Source organism: Nilaparvata lugens, chromosome 5 (assembly GCF_014356525.2).
Source record: "Nilaparvata lugens isolate BPH chromosome 5, ASM1435652v1, whole genome shotgun sequence".
NCBI classification, from domain to species: Eukaryota; Metazoa; Arthropoda; class Insecta; order Hemiptera; family Delphacidae; genus Nilaparvata; species Nilaparvata lugens.
This window is the reverse complement of record NC_052508.1, coordinates 63,825,249-63,850,416: the sequence shown is the minus strand read 5'-3', so window position 1 is coordinate 63,850,416 and position 25,168 is coordinate 63,825,249. Positions and strand designations below refer to the sequence as shown.

The following is a 25,168-nucleotide window of genomic DNA, read 5'->3' as shown; positions in this document are numbered from 1 at the left end:
TTTACAGATTTTATCGTTCTATTATTTTTCAAAATCCATTCATACGAGACATATGTACTGGTATTTCAATAAATAGAACTAACTTACCGTGTAATTTGTGATAAGTTCCTCTATTTGTGTATTTTGTCTTTGAGCCAGTTCAATTCCATCTCCAGCCTGAAAGAATTTAAAATACCTATATTATGAAATATGAAAGTAATTGATATATTATATACAGTTAATTCCGATTTCATCTTCATGTATAACAGTCTAATTTATTGTGATTTATGGAATTATTGAAAACTGACATATTCAACTATTTCGCTTATATTTTATTTATTTAAAATGCGTATACAGTTTATTACAAATTTAAATTTGTTGTTTTGTAATAATTTAAAATTAGGAACTATCCAAAATGTTATTTGAAACTAATGATCTGTTTATATGAAAATGTTAATATGTTAATATGAAACTATCAATTCAGGCTTGTAATAAATTATTCAGACTTGTAATAAATCCATCATTCAATGCCATTAGTTCCATCTTTAGACAGTAGACCTATTATCAATCAAACTTTCCCCTATAAGCTTCCCAAATAAGATATCTGTTCCCAAACTTGAAAATTTCATTTCTCTTGATTATTTTTATTATTGTAGAAAATGAAAATTTATTGGATGAGATCGAACTACAATTATTAGTGGTAACAAGTTATTGTATTTTTCATGTTTATAAAAACGATAATTACTTTATATTATTAATAATTTATATTTTGTTAGTTACACTTCTGGAGTCTTGAATATAATTTTTAAATTATTTTGGTCAGTTGGAAAAGCCCAATTGAAACAATTGTTCATCTAGATTTCAGATTCCAATTGTCAAGTCAAGAGGTTGGAAAGTTGATGAAATTATACTCTTAAAGGTATATTATTGATATAAATCAGATTTAAATTATTTAAAATTGTAGAACTTAATCAATAAGGTACCTCTTTTGCCTCAGATATGATCTTTTCCAGAGTATTCTCTCTTTCTTTTATTTTTACAACAGAATTTTTATGATCTTCAAGTATCCGCTCAAAATTCCTATAGTTTGTTATCAAATTTTGTCCACAAATGGCTGGAAATAGAAATATTCATTAATATTCTGGAACGGCTACTATGTTACTACATATCTCCTTACCATTTTTTTCATACTAAAAAATACAACTATCATCCACTTTTGTCAAGTTACTTCAACAGATTTACACTTATTAAAAAAAAATTTCAAAAGAAATTGCCATTTCAACAAAAAATGATTCATTGTTTGTAAAATTGATTTAATGGAATTATTGTCAATAAACTATAATATTCTTCATCTTATTATGAGAAAATTTCACAGTATATGGGATTTCTAAAGTTGTAATGAAGAATTGAAAGTGATATGGTAGATAACTATGTATAGTATATACAGTACTATGTACTATTCTTGGTTAAGGTGGCGTTGATACGATAGTAAATGTATGTTATATTGAATAAAACGACAATTTTTAATTGTCACAACAAATCATTCACTAGATTTTGACTTCTCCATGATTCCAATTCCGAATCACAAATCACATATTGTTGAGTTTCTGTTTTTCTGTGAAAGTGATATTGTGGTAGATATTCATATTGAAGAAAGTAAATTAAATTTTGTCACAATTCATTTTTCAAAGGATTCCTGTAGAAGCTGTTCGTATAACTTTGATTTCTAGTTAACTTCAATCTCTATAATATTTTACTCGAGTCTACTCAGTCACTGGTTTAGCTTGCTTGCTCGATCTCTAGTAAACTCTATAGTAAATGAGTAACCAATACAGGTTGATAAGAATACCAGTAGTTACCAGAGCTAGTTACTCAAAATCTTTAAAAGAATAATGGTGATGGAAATGTTTCAATAATTAGTTGATCTTTTCCTCAATAATTTCCAATAGTGACTCTTACTCATTCATGGAAATCCACAGTATGACTTACTACGGGAGTGCGTCAGCCACTAAAGGTGGCACTTGATAAAGGTCCTATACCTTATGTAAGTGACAACGGCTTGTACATCAAGCCGTTTTTCATTAGCTGTTTTCATTAGTTATTGTCTGACATTAGTTATTGTTTTCATTTGACGTTCTCTTCTGTGTTAAAACATTTATATAAATTTATTCAAAAATGTGTTATACGGTGTCGATATACGGTAACAAAGGTAATTTTAAACTGTAGTGAGTGAACACCTTTAGTGAGTGACATACACCCCTTCCAACTCTCAACTTAAGTTCCCCATGACTTAAGTATTCCATCCCCTTACTTCCCTTGTCCATTTCCCATCTCTTTTCCCTACATTATGAATATACAAAATGAATCTTTCAATTACCAGTGACCTTCTTGAGCTTCAATATCTGGTTGTTCTTGTCGTCGATGACCTTGGAGTGGGCCTTGTTGTGGATGGTCAGTTCGTCGAAGTCGACCGCATGGATGGTGTCCCCCAGCTCAACCCTCTGCTCGTATTGCGCGCGCACGCGCACCAGCTGACTGCGCACACTGCTACAGCGCAGCCGCATCTTGCCGTACTTCAGCTCCAGGTCTTTCAGGGTCGTGTCGTTCACAAATCTGACATTTTTTGAAAATATAAAATCATGTAAAATTATATTTGTCAAGAAAAGAGTTTAAAAAATATATTTAGTTATTGTAAAAAGAAAAACAAAATGAAAAAGCAAGTCAAATACACCGTAGGTCTGAATTAGGCCTACATGTCACTATATAACAAAGTAGTACTACCTAGTACTGTATTTCTAATTTTATAGTATAGCCATATAACTATATAATGGGAATACCTATAGTTACTGTAGCTTTGACAAGTTCAATTACTACCGTATATATAGTAGGCCTACCAACAAGTAGGCAACTAATCTTATTTATGATTAGGCCTACCGTATCTTCATTTACTTTTATCTAAAAGTGGACAAAATGGGTCATAGAATTCAGTTATTCACCAATATTTCAAGTTAGGATGAATATCTTAGGAGGAGAAGTAATAATTTTGTAATATTTATAGTTATTTTGTGATAATTGCTTCCAAATAATTATTGCAGGTAGGCCTCTACGATAGAAGAAATTTATTTGATAGGTTGATAGAGCTATTTATTGAATTCATTTTGTCACCGAAATTCTCTTTTGGTCTATTCTTATTGAATTCTTACAACAATTCAGGTTACGTTATTTTCTTGACTTCAATTTGAGACAAATCTATAAAATTATTCTATTTGTATTATTGTACTATGAAATTAGCCTACGGTATTATTATTATTTAATAATTCCAAATGATGTTGAGGAATGGTTTATTGTGCTGCATTGAGCTTGATTATACACCCTTTGAATAATTTTGTACCTCAAAATTTGAGTCCTATTAGGCACTTATAATTTTTGTAATGTGTGAATGTGTGTGTGTGTGCGCGTGTGTGTGTGCGCGTGTGTGTGTGCGCTTGAAGAACCAAACGACTCCTGCTTGCACTCAAGTGATATTTCTCTCACTTTGCAAGCTAGTATTTATTCCGCTTGCATCAATATGCATATAATACATTATTTTTTAGCTGTGCAATGTCAATTGATATAATATATTTATATTTTCGAGTAGATATATTTTATGTTCATTTGGTCATAATACAAAATTCCCTTCAATTTTTAAATTTACAGTTTATTATTTATAAACAAATACGTAATATGCTAGTTATGAATTATATACTTTTTATTCATTTATTTTTAAATGCTTTGTAATAATATTGTATAATGCATAAATATATACTATGTACTATATATTCATATTGTATTGCATTTTGAGCAAGTGAAATAAAATTTATTCTATTCTATTATTATATTGTATTATATTAAAAACATTCAACGCTAGTCTATAGGCTACTGAAAAGATGTCATACTACATTTCTCCCTTCAATTATTACGCTTCTTTTTTTCAATTTCACTGAATTTGATTGATAGAAATTAAATCATGAGACTCATTGAATCATTGCAGTTTTGCAATTTACAGATGTTTGTTTTTAAATTTTAAGAAAATAAAAATGATCAATATATCTGGGCAACAATTCAAATAAATAGTGTTTATCGATTTATTTAGAGCATAATAATAACAGTAGCCAATTCAAAATAATGAAAACTATAGTGAGGTCCACGTTATAATGGCAGTATTTGATTAACATTGGTGTTGCTATATTTGTCTATTATTCGACAAAGCAGATAGCACTACCCTTTTCCAGCTCCGCAACGTTGCCAAATCTGTTTTTATCAATGTAGAAATATAATTAATTGAGGCAGAGAATCAGCAAAGCTGTTCTCCTATCTTCATCTACTGCCATTATAACGTGGACCTCACTATACGTAGATACTGCGTAGTATTCTACAATATAATAGATGTATAGTATAATAGGCACAAAAATATTTCTCAAGTAGTAGTATGTCCCTTTTTATTTCATCAAAACACAACTTTGGTCAAATCTTCAAGAGCCATATCCAAGTGTAAAGTGATTTACACATGCGATGCTGTGAATGGCTCTTAAAGAGTTAAAACTATCCTTTTTTATAAATAAATATGGTACTGAAGGCCTACTTGATAACTTTTATTGTGCTCAAATAATTTGATAAAATTCTTATCATTATGAATTAATTATTGTAGTCTGAAGCCCAAAGAACAAAAGTGAGTACCGGTATATAATAGGCTTATGCTATAGCTAGCATTATGTATTGTATTACTCTTCATTTCATATAGGCTTATATCATGTTATATTCTTCGTCATATTCTCTATTCAAATATTAGGCCCAGGAAGTGGATGCAATTAATTCATATATTTCTATTCGTTCAATTGGATTAACAAGATGTCTCTACGGTGATAGTTATTCTAATTTCAAGCCACCTAATTTCCAGTCTGACAATTTCACCTTCACTTTACTATATTGCACAGGCAGTCTAATCAGATGAATGGAATTTTAAAAATTATTTACCTCAAATACTTTTGAGACGACAACCGGCCATTCAACGGATCGAGCCCGTCAATCAGCACATTCTGCTCGAAAGCGGCACACAGCGATTTGACCGCTTCAAGTGCCAGTCGCTTCTCGGCAATCTGTGCGTTCAGATTGAACATGGTCGCCTGACCCTCTTTGCTCAGCGTCTCCAGGGCGGTCTTCAGCTCCTCCAACTCCCGCGTGATCAGTTCTGTGAAGAAGCTCACTGATAAACTGCGAAAAAATGATTGGTCATTTATTAATGATCATTTGATATAGTGGTCATTCATTTTCCAAATTAAAAAAAAAAGAAAATGCTATTATGTTACTCTTTGATACGAACAAGCATTGAGTTACTTTGAGTACCTTAGCAGGCTACTTAAGTAGATAGACATGAACTTTATTACTACTATTGAGGTACCCTTTTAATAAAACATTTGAAAAACTTTAAAATATTTCAACACCTTCAATAACAATCAAAGTTAAATTTTCAAAGTTTCCGAAATGTTTTAATGAAAGGGTACTACAAGTTTTTATATTGTTTTTATTAATTTGAATAAAGTAGCCCATATAAGTAGAATGATTTTTTTAGAGTAACTACAAATCAAAATCCACAATATCAAATGAATTCATGGTATGGGCAACATGGATGAGTGAAATATTATTCCATCAAAAGCTAGTCAATGGCTTAAATTAAGAAATAATGAATATATAATGAAACACTGGGATGTTCAAGTTCAAGTTCAAGTTTATTCATTCATCTCTTGTACAACATAGAAAATCAAATTGACAATGTACATACAAAAATTATTACAAGAAATAGAATGTGGAGCTCACAAGACTTACGTCCGTTCGTGAGCTTCAAAAAGAAATAGATTACAAAAAATTTATAAACAAAGTGGCATAAAATAATATGAAATAAAGTAGGATTAAAAAGTAGGAGATAAAAAATACATACAAAAAAAGTAGTAAATAATGGAATTGAAAAGCAGGTAGAAGAATCTTCAAAGTGGAGTTATACATTTTAAACATCGCTAGGCTAGACAGCACAACAGGAACGCAAATGAGAAAAGCATAAAGCTGTTTTAGAGTACGGTAAGCTCGAATGATAATATTGGGCTAGAAAAACTTAGGGCTCTGATATAGTGGAGAAAGTAGTGAGAAACGATCCAAATCACAAAAATACTATCTTATGTTACCAGAGAAGTCAGTGGATGCTTTGATCCAATTTATGGTTTCAATCTTTAGTTTATTTGGTGGAGAATTTGCAAACAAGGTTGTCTAGAAATATCACTAATTGAATCATACACTAAAGATGACACCATGTTGTTAAAACAGGTATTCAATTATTCAATAAATTCGTTATATTTCTAGACAATATCCCAGTGTTTCATTATGGATAAATATCACAACATCTCAGTGTTTCATTGTGGATAAATATCACAACATCTCAGTGTTTCATTATGGATAAATATCACAACATCTCAGTGTTTCATTATGGATAAATATCACATCTCACCAACAACTAACAACAGTATCTGAGGTCAAATAATGAATAGATGACATAATAAATCTAACAAATCTACAAACTTAGCCTACAAATAAAAATTGAGTAAAATGTGTGAATTACGCATAGGTATAATATAATTCACAGAATAAATTCACAATGTAATAGCTTAAATCATGATTACGGTATCATGGATACGGTATCCATGGATTTTCAATAAATTACTTAGAAAATAGTAATAGCATTCATGAATATGACGTAGCCTACTTCATAAAAAAGTAATATACAATACCTACTCCATTTATTTAGTAGCCTATTCAATTTTGAACTTTTCTTATGAATGCGAATGAATAACATAAAATGGAAGAATGAATAATAATTATTATTAAACAAGAAACCAAATCCAATTCTGTCAATCACCACTTCTTTTCTCTTGTATAATTAGTACAGCATTTCCTTAACAGTATTAAATGTTCTAGAAAATAATGAAATTTTTTTTAAATTAAATGATTATTTTCTCATAATATTGGGTTGTTTCTGTATAATATAGTTCAAGTTAGCTGTTTTATCGATCTTGATTCCTTAGTGCACTTCGTACTGCACCAAGTAGCACCAAAGTGCTAGCTCGTTCTTGCTTATCTGTAGCACTTTTTATAAATAGTTGGATTAAGATATCAATATTAATATCCATTTCCTTTAATCATCCACAAAAGCATTAAATTGGAAGCACCAGCTTTACATCATCCATTGATAATACATCAATTTTTCTTCCAGCAACGAGCAAGCTCATAACATCGTACAATAAAAAATTGAGAAGAAATGTCTCGCTTTAAAACTTTATACAAGATGCTATTGACAGCACTTGATAATAGTGATTATATTCTGTCTGATTCATGCTTTCATGGTAGGTGAGTACCGGTACCTTAAGAAACTAGACATATATGGATAAGTTTGAAGAGTTGAAGATATGTTGAAAGTATAAATAATCGAATAATGGAACAAACCGATGAGTAGTAGACAAGAGAGCCTGTCGGGAAGGAGCCAATGAGGGACTTCCTGAGTCCGATATGGTATCAGGCACCGACCGAATGCTTACAGAACCCCGGCTCTTGCTGCCTGTGGGACGCGTTTTCTGGCCGCTGTAGGACATCATCAGCTGTATGCGCTGGGCTATGCTGTTGGACGTGTCAATCGATTGAGGCATACCTAAAATCACAGAATCTTTAGTATCCAAATTTGAATTGAAACTGTTCAAAATATAAAAACTCAAAAGATATGTTAGCATAATAGGCTAAGTAATATATAGATATATTAGAAGGAATATAACAACACAATAAATGCAGTTTGGATGTAAAAAATCACAATGAAGAGAGAACAAACATTCAATCAGAGATGTGCTAAATTTGATATCAAATTTTGTCATGGATTAAATCGAATTACTTGATCAATATAAATGCTACAATTTGTAGCATCAACCTGATACACTCATGTAACCTAATCTAAATTTGGGAAAGAAATAGCACAAATTTAACTTATTTTTCCCTATCTTGTTCAACTTAATTTTCCTATAATTTTAATGATGTACTAAGAATGAACAAAGAATATTGATCAAGGTGATGTCACACACCAAGCTAGACACGATAAAATTGTCCATAAAAGATACACTGCGCATATAAAATAAATGGGGATGAGTCGGATGTGACATAGTGTCATCTATTCCAGGGCCTTTCTAATACCTGCTAAAGCCTTCTCACTTGACCGGAGCAGTCATTTTGTCCGTTTGTCGCCGGCATGGTGTGACATCACCCTAAGTGTGTAACTCAGTTTCTACTGTAGTATAATTTTCAAGATGTAGAGTTAGTGGAAATGATACGAGCATTAATTCATGATAAATAGTCTCATCAAAAATCGCTCGTTTGTCGCCGGCATGGTGTGACATCACCCTAAGTGTGTAACTCAGTTTCTACTGTAGTATAATTTTCAAGATGTAGAGTTAGTGGAAATGATACGAGCATTAATTCATGATAAATAGTCTCATCAAAAAATATAGTAAAATACTCTCAATATACTAGTAAAATTTCCAAAATATATAGGTTTGCAACTATCTTTGGAAATGTTACTGTAAATAATGATTGGAAAATAAAAGTTTTGGTCTAATCCTACAGCTCTCACATAGAACATTGCCCAAATGACAAATGAAGTTTTTCATTTTTATGTTCAAAGAAAAAGTAGGCCTGATCTCACCTGTTAAGCTGGAAGGCTGCACACGTCCGAGGTACTTTTCTAGAATATTGTTTTCGATTGACAAGAAGAATACTGCATCCAAAGCGTTTTTGATGAGATGCTTCAGGTCATCATTGGAAATCTCCGAATCTGTAATAATCGAATGATCAAACAATCAAATACCTATAATCGTGATCAACTTATCTTTATCTCTAAATCTAACCTATCTATTCCTACCTATGGCTCTCATCTTCTTCTATTCCTAATAGGCCTATCATGATGTACATTATTCCTCTAATTATTATTTATTTTTTTTAATGTATATTAATTAAAATATTATTTGATGTGTTGTTTTTCCAATGTTTATATAGGTGAGCCTTGAAAAATATGGAAGAACATTCATCTACCGTAGGTACTTTTTTGACGTGTCCCAGTGGGCTTCACTTTAGTGATCCCTTTTATGGACCTATTCAATTAAATACTAAATACTCTTATCTACTATGCTAGTACCATTTTATCATTTTTCAAAGAATCTACTAGTTATGGTTGATATAATCATGCAACTCTTGATTATTGAAATTAATTTCTACTACAACTAGTGTCTATAAATATTAATAAGAGGTTCTGTTTATCATAAGATTATTAAAACATTATATATAAAGTTAAAAATACTGTACTGTGAAACAATAATCTAATTGAATATTGAACCACCTACATCTAGGGTAGAATTCTTCCTTGAGGGAGCTCCTATCAAGTCCCATAGAAGAGTCCATAGGTGATTGTGTAGAGCTCAGAAGCATTTTTGATTGAAGTTATATCTTGATTTTCCAAGAGGTTATTGATCACAATGCAGAACACCGCATAAATATTCCATAGTAATTGTTACCATTATAACCATGTAAATCTTTGGTGAAAATCTTTATCACTATTATTATTTATCTCAAAATCCAATGCACAAATTGGGAAATTAAAATTGAGATAAAATGGTAAAAAATACAAAACACTGAAAACTAAAGAACTATAAACAAATAAAATTGTGGCAATAACAAATAACCAAACAAATAAAATGTGTTATTAAACTTGTTTCAGCTGATATAAACTTTGCAGTTGCACGTTCGTATTATAAATTCATCCACTTTTGAATAACTTCATTACATTGTTCTATGATTTCATAGGATCTAATGTGTTTAAGTAATAGTAGGTATTTGATTCTGTTAAATGAAGTTATTCAAATTCGGTTGAATTTGATAACAGTATGTGCGACCGTGAGCATAACCTAACAAAATGAAGGCGGTGAATGCTAAAAACAGTATTTTACAGTGCGGTAACCAAGCAAGTGTTAAATCGATATAATAATACTTCTTTACTCTTCTATTGAAAAAGTAGTTGGAGGCTTCTGACAAATCTGTTTTTCATGAATCTCATAATTGATTATAATGATACTGCAGTCATCACCTCTTAATATAAAATTATTATTCAAATAATAATCACAAAAATAGAGCTATAACTTACCTATTAATTTCAATTTGTTCAGAAGCTAAGAATAATAATTCTTTAAAGTTGAATTATTCTAATCCTTGGTATTGTTTTTGAAATTCTTTGAATTATAAAATAGATAACTATTTATATGATATATGGATAATATATTATGATATCAAGTTAAATAATTTATACTGAAATTCCTACAAATAACATAATTAGGGGTACTTAACGCTTATTTTTCACACATTTGATATCATAATATTGATATTCAATAGTCATAACAATATTTTTGTATATTTTTTCCAAAATATAAATTGGAGATGAGTAGGCTATATTATAGATGATTATTTATATAATAAATAAATCATATTATGCTATCAAGTTGAATTATTTTTCACTGAACTCATCATAATTACATAATTTAGGAGTATTTTCACACATTTAGTATTATGATATTGATATTCTATTATTTACATGATTTTTTTTATTCAAATAAATAGGTGTAATAATAGGTCAATAAAAATCCTTTATTGTTAGGCTGTAATCAATAGCCTAATAATTGGTACTTATTATCAATATTATATATTAATAGGAGAAATAATCAATAGGTTATATCAGCTTGAGTTTAAACTAATAGTCTTTATTGTGAAACTATTTAAAAAAATCTGGTGTGGCACACTCACACAACTTTCCTTGCTCATATTCGAAACTACGATCAGACTTTTGTATATGTGTATATATAATTGTTTTCAGAGTACTTTTTCCTTTGTGTAAATTGTGAAATTCAATGATTTTTTTAGTCGTCATTTTTTTAAAGTTGTCAAAACAGCTGTTCTACAGATGAAATATCTCGACTATGTGTTCTTTTTATGAACTGCTCTACCTACCTACCTCATGCACGAGAAGGAGGTTACAAAGTCCATTTCTCAAGGATGGGGTGGACCCCTCATTAGTTTCCCAGAAAGGAGACTCATGCCAGTTAATAGAGCTGATAAATAACTATACAGAGTATGAATTTGAAAAAAATCGTGAAAAACATGGTTTTTTAGTAATTATCCGCCATTTTTCTCAAGAATATTACGGAGCTCCTGCAATTTTCCAAGGAAAAAACTCATGTCATTTGATAGGACTTATGAATAGCTACCCATGGCTTGAATTTGAAGAAAATCGTTGGAGCCGTTTTCGAGAAAACCGTGAAAAACCTGGTTTTTGGTCATTATCCGCCATTTTTCTCAAGAATATTACGGAGCTCCTGAAATTTTCCCAGAAATGAGACTCATGCCAGTTGATAGTGCTTATGAATATCTATCCATGGTATGAATTTGAAGTAAATCGTTATAGCAGTTTTTGAGAAAACGGTGAAAAACATGGATTTTTAGTCATTATCCGCCATTTTTCTCAAGAATATTACGGAGCTCCTGAAATTTTCCCAGAAATGAAACTTATGCCAGTTGATAGGGCTTAAAAATAGCTATCCATGGTATAAATTTGAAGAAAATCGTTAGAGCCATTTTCGAGAAAAACGTGAAAAACATGGTTTTTTAGTATTTATCCGCCATTTTTTCCGCCATCTTGAATTGAATTTTATTGAATTTCTTATTGTCGGGTCCTCATGGTAAAGGGACCTTAAGTTTAAAATTTCAAGTCGATCGGTTAATTAGGAATGGAGTTATCGTGTTCACAGACATACACACACACACACATACACACATACACACACACAGACCAATACCCAAAAATCATGTTTTTGGACTCAGGGGACCTTGAAACGTATAGAAAACTTGAAATTGGGGTACCTTAATTTTTTTTGGAAAGCAATACTTTCCTTACCTATGGTAGTAGGGCAAGGAAAGTAAAAAATTATAAACTATCCAACCAATATATATAATTAATTAATTTATTCATTTTCTTTTCAGTCAACTTTTTCAAACTTCATTTCAAGTTGTAAGATAATAAAAACAAATTGGTGTATTATTTTAGCTCAAATTGAGTTGATTTTTTTATATTACAAAGTGGAATTTATGTTAATATAAACTGACAACCAATCACAAGCCAGCTTAAAATCATTTTAAAAACTAAAAGCTACAATGCCTCTTTCTAATTATTTGATAGCTCAGAATTAAAATTTATTTATTTTTTAATAAATTATATACAAAATAAAAGCAAATGAGAAAGACTAATGTAAGTTTTTGATGTTTGATCAATATATCAAACTGATGTACCTTTATGTCATCATTATTCAATTAATATCTAATAATAATAATCGATAATTTATTATTAAAAAAAGTTCCATACTGACATTGATTGTCACATTATTAGATGTATAAGAGGAAGAGTGTTTAAACTATAGCTGGCTTTATTTCTCGATAATTTTAATACCGTGTAGTTCAAGTGAATTGGAATCTACATAATTTTATTCATTTTGATGGTAAATGAGCTGCGTTTACACCAAAATTATTAACAAAATGTTAATAACTTAATCCTCATAGATTCTATTAGATTGAACATAACTTATCATACACATGATCAACATATGTGTTTCTCAAGTTCCATTCAATCTAATAGAATCTATAAGGATTAAGTTATTACCGTAACAAATTTGTTAATAACGCGAGTTATCAACAAAAAATTATATTAACTTGACTGAATCGTCAAAAATATATTTCAACAAAAGTTAATAACTTCTGTTTTCAACAGAAAATTCCTGAATAAATATAATGAATTCCTTAAATAATTTGATCGTATGGTATAAGAAAATGGTATGATTATATTTATGGTTATAACAAGAAAATTCCTTTTTATTAACAAGGTTAATAACAAAAGGTTTAAAGCTATTAACTTTTGTTGATAAGACTAGCAGAAAAAGGAAATGTTAATAACATAATATGTTATTAAGTTAATGACTTTTTTATTATCATCGGTAAATAACAAAACTGTTTAAAACTTTTTCTATCAACTCCTGTGTAAACGCACCGTAAGTCTCCAACATATTAATCAGTGATACTACATTACATGAAAAAATGAATCAAGCTACAACAAAATTCAAGAGCAAAAATTTGTGTAGTGATTAATGCAAATTATTAAAGTGAAACTTCAAAAAAAAACTCTCACACTTACAATTTATTCTACATGACCTCGATGATCCAACTGAAAAAGTGCTTGCCCTGCTAGTACTTGATTTACTTGATCTTTTCATAATGTGAAACATTCTTACGTATATTTCATAAACAATTTGAATATTGATTCATAAATTTTGATCAAATTTGTTTCAAAATATAACCTGCAAACAGAAAGCAACTTTTCACTGATAAAATTTGTTATTATCTGAGACAAACATAGAGAATATGTAAATAAATTTTTAAAATTATTCACATATGATGCCAAATAATAAGTATGTTCCCGTAGAAGCGGCAAAAAGGGGTAATTCCTGAAGTTATAATCAATAACCCAGAATGCATTGAAAGTATTCCAGGTAAGTTAGCCTTATCATTAGTTAAAATAAGTTCTGATTTTATATAATTCATTGATAATAATATAGTATGTAATAATTCGTAATAAAACTTGTATTCTGTAGAAGCATTAAAGAGAAGGCTTAGTTCAAAGCTGTTCCAAAAAACAAGTTCCATTAATTCAATATCAATAAATTATTACTGTAGGTGTTTGTCTACAAGGTCATCTCTATTAGGTAGAACTGGAAATAATAACAAAGAGTTCACAAATTAGAAATGTATTTATTATAATTCCTAGTAATACAATTTATAACAAAAGAGATGCACACATAGAACAATTATTACAAAAATTACAAACTAATATTAATATAATTATTATATGTAATATGCATTACTCAAATCTCCAGGTTTCTTGGCTAGGGCATTGCAATATTAAAATCAAAAACCAGTAGTGTTTTCGATTATTTTAATTATATAATTGGTAACTTTCACCTATTCATTTATTATGCCTAGTTTTTGATTTTATCACTGAATACAGCAGTGATGAATCTTTCTACAATAATATTACTACCTCTGTATCCATTATCTTCCAGAATCCTTATCTTCTTTTACTTTCATATTTTTTTCCTTCACATATTTCTATCTCTTTTCCCCTCCTGTCACATCTATAATAGTGATAATAAGAGACTCGATTTGCAACACTGCAATTAATCTATCTATTCATGTATATTCATGATCATTACAAAAAATAGACAAGTTCTCATGTAATTTCCTTCAAAAATATAAGAAGAATAAAATACAATAATCTAATAGCCTAGAAATATTTGTAGTAGATGTCAATCCAATATGTGGTTTCATATAAAGTATTTAGGATGTAATTTATAATGATTGTAAACCATTAATCAAAAGTATGTGACGATTAACACGAATGGCGTAGTCAAGAAACCCAAAGCTACACCTTAACATTTGTGAATTAATTACAAAACATTATTATAAATAATTTACAAGTCCATAACAAGTACTATTAGTAAACTTCACAACTCATGCTACTACAAAAAAAAAAAATGTTCTTGAACACTCTCACTCTAAAAAGCTCGAATATTCTAGAATTGGTCCTAGAATCTCTTGGTGATTTTAAACACTTCTGAGAAAATATCGATGAAAATTAATAATTCTTCCAGTGATGTCTTGATTACAGATGGAAAAACTTTTCTTCTAAAATTACTGATAAATAAGTTTGCAAGTATATATTGGTGATGTTCAAGATCCTCAATTGATAATGGATGCTTCACAATTGATTCTTACAATATGTTACTGAAATTGACTGAACAATTTATAATGAAGATGAATAAATTCAAAATGATTGGTTCTAAGTTATTCTAGTAATATGAATACTAATACTGCTAATTTGAAATTGATAAGCTTCAGTACCACTGGTCTCAGGTATCGTTGATGATGAGAATTATTCATTAGAAATGAATAAATTCAACATAATTGTATCCAAGTTTTTCTTAGACGTTAGCCTGACGAACACTTTTGAGAAAGTAAAGAAATAATTTTTCATATTAAGAAAGTAATATGATCAGTTACAAGTACGGTAGCTATCAACGATGTTGAACAATATCAATTGGAGATGAGATGAATGGATCTTATTGATTTCTTGGATGATAATATTATTGATCAGAGATGAAAGCGTGGATGCGATTGATGGATGATTAGTATCTGTTGGTGATCTGCCTTATCCAATCCAAGTACTGGGCGACTCTGACGTAGACGCCAGGGACGCCATATTGACCACAGCCAATACCCCAACTGACTACGCCCACTACTTGCCAGATGCCGTTACGCTCGCACACCATTGGTCCACCGCCGTCTCCCTGCAAAAACATAAAAAAATATATTTAGAATATGAAATGCCTTTCTCTAATAATTTTGAATGTGATAGTAATCAGTTTTAAATGTTTCAAAGTTAACAAGATAATATAATAGATTCTACAATTGATTCTAATATTATTCCAAAGCTACGGGTGATAAATTTGAAGAATTCTAATATAGAATTGTAAAACTAATTAGATCAAAATGAAATGTGATGTTGAAATTTCAAATAATGATTTTAAAAAGGATGTGAGGTGAATTTGAGTTTTCATTAAAAGCTTTGTCAAGAATTATTATAAAAGAAAAAGTTGAGACAGTTTACAGTATGGTAGCTTACAAACTCCTACTTCAAGAAAGAAGGACATATGATCATATAAATGCAGAGTTGACATCCACAGCCATAATACACGAAATAAGACAAAAATAGATGTACCCTACACAAGACTGAAAAAAGTATTAGCTAGTCCTAATCATGTATCCTTGAAACTTTTAAATATTCTGCCAGACTCAGCCAGAAACTTGCCTTTAACAGTATTCTGACAAAAACCTTGAAAACCTTGTCTTACAGTACCCACTATACTCACTTTCTGATTTCCTCCAGCTGCCAGTAGAGAGATCATTTTTTGGAAACCATACGTAATAGTACTCGGTAGTCTCTATCAGTGTACCTATATTTATATGTTTATGTGTTGTAATTGATGTATTATGTACGTTGTATTATTGAAAAAAGAAGGATATAGGATCATATAGATCCAGAGTTGACATTCACAGCCATAATACACAAAATAAGACAAAAATAGATGTAGCCTACCTTACACAAGAAAAAAAGTTACGCTCGATATTATTGTTATTTATATTACCCTATTGAAATATATGGAGGAAACCTTAAATAGAGGTTTCAAATAGAATTGTTTGTGCCCTGAAGGAATAAAACTTTTGTTCTATTATTCTACTAGAAAGTATTTACAATGTATGATTTTAATTTGACGTTTCCGATAGCATTGTTTGTATGCACTAAAGGGATGAAAATCATTCTTATTCTTATATTGTAGTAGTATCATATTTAAAAATGCCATTCCAAGGTCCAAAATTCTCCATAATGTAGTGTGTAAAATGTTCCCTTTCAAGTTATGAAATATCGAATGGTTCTATTATATTGTGGTCTATGAAATTTCTCAACTGTAGTAATAATATTCGATCTCCAATTAATCATAGTTACTCGAAAAAAGAGACGAATTGATTATTGAAAGTAATGTACCTTGCAAGCATCCTTGCCCTCCTCTCCGCCAGCGCAGATGAATCCTGGATGCAGCTTGAACTCGTATCCTAGCCGTGTGTTTTGTAGCTGAGCCTGGCACTGCTGTTGAGACACTACTGGCACATCCACTTCCTGCGAACAAATAAATCAATTCAATTCAAAAATTAGTTTATTTCGCAAAAATAACACATTATTAAAAAACATTATAATTAGAGCTCAAAATACAATAAACAAATGAAAAAACTACTAAATCATTCTAACTCCTCTTAGTACAATAACATACATATCACAAACATAGCTAAGTATGCAGGCACGAATCAGGGACTATTAGTAGTTGAATAGTCTAACGAGAGTAAAGTCAGAGGTCGAGAGGGCTGTTACAATAAAGTGGACGGATGGAAGAAAGGGGAAATGAGTAAAAATTAATCACAGTATGAACAATGGCAAGCTCAATGTGATCTATAGAAAATATATTTCAATGTGAAGAAAAAAGATAACTTTAACTTCAATAAACTTGATATTCTACTAATGGAATCAAAATAGTAGGCAAATATCATAAGACAGTAATGTTCTCAAGAGTGTCATTGGTTATGCAAAAGTCTTTCGATTATAAGTATTTACAACATAATATGTTAGTAATATTGAAGTAATATTATCATTTTCTATATACCCTAGAACCAATAATATCGTGGGTGAAGTGGAAGAGGGGGCTCTCATTGCCCCAACTTCGCTCACATGATTTTTTGTAATGTTATAAAGTGGAAATAAAACACATTTATCTATCTTATGTTTCATAATTATATAATATCAAGCAGTAGACTTCCCTAAATTTAATTGAAGAATTATGACATATTTTCAGATTGATGAATGAACTATTTTGACTCATCTTCAAAATATTAAATAAATGAATTAATCTTTATTCAATGACAAGTACATTACTGAATAACAATAATCAAATATTGAATTCAACAAGAATGCTTAGTGTACAGTCAATGAATACAATACTGCTTGCTAAAGAATGAACTTTGTCTGCAAACAGGAGTAGCCTATATGCTATATCTCATAATTGAAAATAAAATCAGGAATTCGCTTAGTATACTGATATAGTTATAATTCTGAAGATATAGTATAATTCTGAATATATATTTAGATATATTTCCTATAACACTGTTATCCTACAATTGAATAAACAGAAAATACAAAATTATTTTGTAGATGATTGACCCATTTTCATAAATTGAACATTTAGAATTATACAGAACATATTTAGAACATACAGAATAATTATACATCAGTTAAAGAACATTTCGCTCACTTGAATATAATGACAGTTTACAGTCTTTACATCTTGAGACAATTATGAGTGTGAGAGAAAATCTTGGAAATATTTTGACGTTAGGACATAATCATAGGTACAGCACTAGAAACAGAGATAAACTTTTACATTTGCAAAGCCATAGACTTGAGTTCTACAAGAAGAAGCCCACATACATAGGAGCCAAGTTCTATAACAAGCTACCGACGCGAATCCAACAAGAGCTGAATCCCAATAAATTCAAATTGGAATTGAAGAGATATTTAACTGGAAGAGCTCTTTATAATATCGAAGAATATTTGAATGAATGAGATCAGCTCCTATGAGTTGAATTGTATTGTATGTTTGTATTGTTGTATTTTGTAGATGTTCTATTTGTTATGTATTTTATTTTTAATTGTATCTAATCAAAGATATATATTTATGACACTATTCATTGTATACACTGTACAAATTTATGAATAAAGAAATTATGAAATGAAAAAATGAAATGAAATAAACATTCAAAATATTCTGATATCCCCCATAACACTATCAAGCAGCACCTTCGAATATTTATTTATTTATTTTGTTTCAATCATTCAGAATTACACAGCTTACAGAAAATTACCACAGACTTACGCCCAAAACGGTTTCAATATTCTAACTTTTACAACAGCCCAAATGTAGCTGGATCATGTGTCACTTCAACATATTCTTCAATTTTACACACTCAATTTACAATTCAAAACACACACAATCATTTTTAATTGAAAATATACTTCTAAATTGAATTAAAATCAATTACAAATATTCAGAAAACTTCAAACTTTGAAAAAACTATAAAACTTTGAGACCGAAAAGACAAACACACTATCTATAACTTAGTGTTATAGGGAATATCTAAATATATTTAGATATTGAAAGAAGTGACAAAATTATTCGGCAGATAATTGACTTAATTCTCATGAACCTTCAAGATGTGATATTTTCCAAAGGCCTAACTCTATCAGACCAAATTGAATAAAAAAAGAGAAGACAATATCATTTGTTAGATAATTGATTAATTTTCACGAACCTTCAAGATATTCTGGTACTTTCCGTAGTCGCCGAACGCATCCTTTCCCCAACCGGTGGTCCAGCAGCGTTGACCGGAGAAGTCGGTGTATGGGTCGGGCAGACAGGCCGGGCTGATGTGCGGACTCTGAACGAAGTCCACTGGTCGGTCAAGGCGCAGTATTGCCAGGTCGTTGAACAGTGTACCAGCGTAGAACTCGGGATGCACGAACAGCTGCAGTACGTCGCGTTCTACGTACGGGTAGAACTCTACGTCGTGGTTCACGTCCCATTCGCCCAGTCTGACGCGGAGGTCGTGGGCGGCATAGCTGTCACCGAGAGAAAGATTAAATTTATTGATTGAGAAAATGAAAGACATACAAAAAATTGCATACAGCACAGGAGCTATGAGGGACGAAAGGAGACAAAATTTATAGGGAAAGTTGTGAAACATACAGATAATAACTTACTAATTTCCATGTAACTCATAAATAATATTGTGAGGAAAGAAGAAAAAATAAATAGGAAAGAGTCGAATAATTGAGAGTCAGTTACATGATATTTCATTATTAGATATTAAATACAAAATATTGCATTCAGAGAATACACAGAAGCTGTGAGGGATGAGAAGAAAGAGACAAAATTTATAGGAAAAGTTGTGTAACATATGGATAATAACTTACTAATGTTTATGTACACTAATAAATTGTGATGAGGAAATCAAGAATATAGAGAAGATTTAAATAATGAACAGTCTGTCACATATTTAATTATTATATTCAATAAAATTGAAATAATTTGTAGAATGGTAACGGTAGAGAATCGTTAGGTATATATCTAGAGAGAGGCATGAGCAAAAATATATATATTAAATCCCTCATAATATAGATCTTGAAGACTTGAACGTAATGGTTTAGAAACTTGAATTATGGATTCTGATTCATTGAGAGAGATGATTGATTCATTCAGAATGATATTAGAGAGTAGGTTTAAATTCATGTAGGCCTATTAATTGTTATGTTTGTAATGAAAATTATTTGAAAATTCATTTTGGATGAGGATTCAAGAAAGGACATTCAAAGTTGTAGCAGAGACTACGCTATCTTTTCTCTATGGATGTAGGTATGAGAGTTATATGCTCACTCAAAATAATACAATTATTGAGTATGATAGTATGAGATTTTTATTTTTTCCAATTCCAAAGCTAGATCAGATTATGTTAAGTGTACCTATGATTGAAATTCATAATAATAATGAATATTCTACAATATGTTCTAGGAAGAAACCATAGATTTATTTAGCGTATGGCAGATACACAAAAATATATAGCTAATGAGCCTCAAATGCCTATATATACACTGTATATTTCCAAATTCTTTGAGATGTTGTGTAGTATAATAGAATGATGTGATGATAAAAAAATAACTCTGGTGTAGTTCTGACACTGTGTTACTTGTAAATATTTTAAAAACACTTACTTTTCTCAAAGAGAAGCTCCTCTTCAGGAGTGAAATGCATTCATCAATACTCCAAGAAAAGTAAGTGTTTTTCGAATATTTACAAGTAACAAAGTGTCAGAACTACAACAGAGTTATTATATAGTGTTTCGTCATGGAAAGCAACATCAATTTCGATGAAAAAATATTTCATGATTATATGAAATTGTAGGAAAGAGACAAAAATTTACATAGTATTCAGTTGGAAGAAATTTAGTAGATATGAGGATGAATCGGTTTTTGGAGCCTGCATTCCATATCATATCCATTATTCATAGTTTGGAGTACAACACCTGTAGGTTTTTTCTTAATACTTCTTTGAACATTTTCAAATTCTGAAGTCTATAGGCCTACTTTCTCTCTGCTTGAATAGTTCGGTTTTCTTTCAAATCATGATGATTTGAAGTTGAATATTTTCCATTATTGAACATGATGAGCTTATCAAGGAGATACTTACGATTTGATACAATGAGCAGCGGTGATAATATGAGCGTTATCAATGAGGGTTCCTCCACAAACGTAGACACTCTCATGAGGGTCCTTCTTCAGGATGGCCACTTGCCATGGGTATTCACCTGTTCACAAAAATTAAATTGATAATGAGCTCATTTTTCTGCTTACAAAGTAAACAGCATTAATAACTTGAACATGGATGAATATAGAAGATACTTTGATAGAATTAGTAATAAATTCTTAGTTAGGTACTGAAGTTGAGTACTCACAAGAATGTTTGAGAGAAGATATTGTAATAGAATTAAGAATTTAATGAAAAAGACTAAGAAATTCTCAAAAAACCACTGATTTATTGATAATTGGAAAGACCGGTTTCGGTTATTACACCATTGTCAATCTCTGATAAACAATCATAGTAATATAAAAAAAGAATTAAGAATAATCAATTGTTTATTGTTTAGTTGGGTACCCTAATTAAGTAATCACTAGAATAAGACCCAGCACTTAAGACCAAACAGATATAGCCCACAAGTGGAATATGTCTGAGTCCCTAAATATCATTATTTAAATATTATTTATTTATTTATTTATTCATAATTTCTACTAAGTAGCACTGATTGGGAGGGGAAAACTAAGGATTCTCCTTGTACTATTTCTCTTCCAAATTTAGATAACATTTTAAAAGAATCAAATCAAATTGGTTTTTATTATCGTTGATAACAGGGTACAAAAATTCAAATCATACAACAACGCTACATCTTTTGCAACCAAATGATCATAAATAAAACTTACAGTTGAACTTAAATAATTATTAATCATAATAACTAAATCTAAGTGCTATATATCGTAGTTACAGAAAATACAACATCATTTTCTAATAAACTTCATGTAAACTTTTCACAAAGGCAAACCCTGTGTGTGGAAAATAGAAAAAATAGAAGTTAAAAATGAATGCTTAATTCTTCAGCATATGTTGCTTGCTTTGCTTACCGAACTCGCTGTCACCGTCGACATAGACGGGGTTCTTGATGCGTCCGTTGATGCCGTGCGTGTTGCGGTGACCGCACTGACCGTGCCCGCCGTGAACGCCATGTCCCGGCTGCGGCTGCGGCTGCGGTGGTCTGTACTGCGGCGCCGTCTGCGACGGATGTGCCGGCTGCAGCGGACGACGACAACACACTTGAGTAGCCGGACAACGACTGAAGCCGTAGTTGGCTTGGCGCTGGCCAAAGGAAAAACAAGCGAAATTAGTGGAATTATTAATTGAAATTGATTAGATTCATGAGTAAAATTGCATATAACAAGACAATGCCAAAAACTGGTCAAACAGTGGTTGAGTCTATGAAATTTAACATATAATTAAATTATATTTTACATTTTAATTTTATTTTATTCAATTTTTTACATGTATTAATTTTGGCAATAAAAATTATTCTTATTTGTTTATAGAAGTAGCCTCAACGGTAAAGCATTGTCACATACACAACATTGAACGTTTAATATAATATAATAATTTATTATTATTATTGAATAATATAATGTTTGTTTTTTGTTCATATCATATTATAATATGATCATATTGTATCTTGTTCAACATATCATTTTGTTTTAATTTCAGGTTTTGGCATGATATAGGCTATGGGAATCATATAAATATATGATTTTATTGTATCATGTTCCACATATTTTTGTTTTCAAATCAGATCTGGGCATAATAAGGCTCTGTTGTGCCTCCTCATATTGTAATAGAGACGACAAAATGATAATATTGTACATTATTGAATACATGAATGAACATGGATGGAGACTGTCTTCAATTTCTGGAAGTGACAAATAGCATTACCCTAGAGTATAAGATTTCATAATGAAACAATTTTACAAGGCAATTCCTGTTAATAGACTTTGTTCAGGTGATCCAAGAGTTTTCTCCATAATGTTTTAACACAAGAAAATGTATCAATAGTCTATATTGTCATGCTTACTTGCCAATGCATACAAATCATACATGGATATTCGCATATCATGCAAAACAAAACCTTGAATTACATGCTCATTCTGCAAATGCTTTGTATTTTGTATCCAATATGAACTAAATGAAGTACCTTGATCATACATATATCCAAATAATAATAATAGGCAATCATTCATGAGAATCCACCTGGCATAACTTGCTCTTATTTAATAAATAATTCTTTTCAAAATTCTTAATTTCTATTTTGTAGCATGCAATGATGCAGTCTCAATAATCTCTCAATGCACCCGTTGATTCAATAATTTACTCCAAACAGAACACAATAAATTATTAATGGTACCTATATGCTACAACTGAATAATTCAATAGCTTTCACATTTCTTCAAATAATTACTGCACTACAAATATCAAGTCATGAGTCATATTAGTATGATGATGGTTAAGCAATGTGTTTCCTTTGTGTAAATAAATGTACTCTACTGAATTACTCAAAATTAATTAGGCTATTCAATCTGAGAACATAAGTATTATTAAATGCAATTATGGATGAATATTATGATGGTTGTTTCTAAGATGTCTGATTGTTATGATAAAATTTATTGGTAGCCTATATTATGTCTGTATTTGTGATGAGAATGATCTGTTAATAAGAAAAAGTTTCACTTTGGGTCGCTTATGTTAATGCTGTAGTCCTGATCTACCACAAAGTTACTTTTTGGTTCTAGAAGAGGAGTAGGTTATAACCACAAATTATTGATCAACCATTATTCTACTAGATAATTATTCCACACAAATCTAGTATATTACTCTTTTTGAGCTGAGAATATTTTTGATGAATAGTAGTAAGGCCTTCTTCATGCAAGTAGTTTAACTACTGTAATGCAATTTACTCAAAAGTTTCAATTTTCCATTTTTTCATTGATTTCAATCACAAGAGATGGATTATTGAATGAATACATTAAATTTAATAAAAATGTTAGTAAAAGCTAGAACAAACAAATTTAGAATCATAGGATAGTATACCATTTATAATAGAAAATGCAATATAATTTTCAAAAGCTTCAGCTTATAAAACGATTAATTTATGGAAAAGCTTACTATATTTTCCCAATCAATTTTGCCCTGCTCTTTCAAACCCACATGTTAATAGCAATCCATTGTACATGCAAATATCAATGATTCAGGATGGTGGTATGGGAAAGGATAGTTGATTATCCATGACAGAGGCTTCTAGGAGAGTTCAGTTAGTGATGATTCAGTCAAAAATGAATGATTTGTGGCCTGTTGTGTGAGGTAGTGTCTTGTTCACTGTCATCCATGATTGTAGAGTTGTCATTTCTGTAGAGTCTTCAGAGTCCGCGATAGTCCAAAACAGTGAAGTCCTTATGTTGTCTGTTCACTTTGATAGTACTCCCAAAAAAGTATCGAGAATCAGAGTATCAACTCTTAAATAATCACAAATCATTAAATAGTAAACACAGGATATAGTGAATTGGCTGTATAAAAAATGAATCAGATAAAAACTTCTTGCCAGGGGAAATAATAGATAGATATTGAAAAAGTGATACAATTGAAAGCTACAGCTACTTGAATACTATTGAGGTTTTAAGAGCTCCTCATGTAATCTAAAAGAAATACAGAGAACACTAATTTCTACAAATCAAATAATAAACTATTTTGAGCACCTGAATTTTTGAGCATGGTCTTGTTTATCAAAGTTAGCTTGCTCATATTAGAAATAACATTGGAGAGCTACAACATGCAGATAACAATTATTATATTATTGATCTTTGGTGAATCAGATATGAACTTATTGTTCAAATGAAATTTATCCTATCAACTATATTTCAATTTTTTCTTTTGAATTATAATTTATGTTCAGGAAATCACATTGGTGTGGGGTAGAAGGTTTGGTTGAAGTGTATTTCTGTCTAGCACAGTCATATCACTCTATTACCAATCATGAACCGTTGGTAAAATTACCAGTATTCATGTAGTGATACTCTGCAGCAATAAAAGTACAGTATTCGATAATATAATACATCTAGTCTCATCACATAAGGTGTCGATGAAGTCTGTATTAAAGTCCTAAGATTGTCAAATTTTAT

The 25,168-nt window shown here is 30.5% G+C and overlaps 2 protein-coding genes across 8 annotated transcripts in view; both read right to left on the bottom strand.

Annotated features, from left to right (window-relative positions):
• The window catches only part of LOC111063518 (coiled-coil domain-containing protein 113), a 21,931-nt gene extending 8,292 nt beyond the window's left edge, over positions 1–13,639 (bottom strand). For 2 of the 6 annotated variants that reach the window (XR_005571418.1, XM_022351210.2), the window contains exons 1-7: positions 13,325–13,595; positions 8,747–8,875; positions 7,507–7,708; positions 4,993–5,229; positions 2,357–2,592; positions 963–1,093; positions 88–156 (exon numbers count right to left, since the gene is read on the bottom strand). Coding sequence is in view for 2 of the 6 variants with exons in the window: in XM_022351210.2 (XP_022206902.2) it covers positions 88–156; positions 963–1,093; positions 2,357–2,592; positions 4,993–5,229; positions 7,507–7,708; positions 8,747–8,875; positions 13,325–13,415 (1,095 nt within the window). In the remaining 4 variants the exon portion in view is untranslated. Of the gene's footprint in view, positions 1–87; positions 157–962; positions 1,094–2,356; positions 2,593–4,992; positions 5,230–7,506; positions 7,709–8,746; positions 8,876–9,440; positions 9,967–13,324 lie in introns of those variants that run through there. The other 4 variants (XR_005571417.1, XR_005571420.1, XR_005571419.1 and 1 more) reach the window with 4 other exon arrangements.
• Positions 13,640–13,918: 279 nt separating this feature from the next.
• Positions 13,919–25,168, bottom strand: part of LOC111063497 — a 38,502-nt gene continuing 27,252 nt past the window's right edge. For both annotated transcript variants that reach the window (XM_039429017.1, XM_039429019.1), the window contains 5 exons: positions 22,079–22,310; positions 21,093–21,210; positions 19,162–19,468; positions 16,790–16,921; positions 13,919–15,533 (listed from right to left, as the gene is read on the bottom strand). In XM_039429017.1, the coding sequence (XP_039284951.1) occupies positions 15,372–15,533; positions 16,790–16,921; positions 19,162–19,468; positions 21,093–21,210; positions 22,079–22,310 (951 nt within the window). In that variant the 3' untranslated portion in view covers positions 13,919–15,371. The remainder of the gene's footprint in view (positions 15,534–16,789; positions 16,922–19,161; positions 19,469–21,092; positions 21,211–22,078; positions 22,311–25,168) is intronic.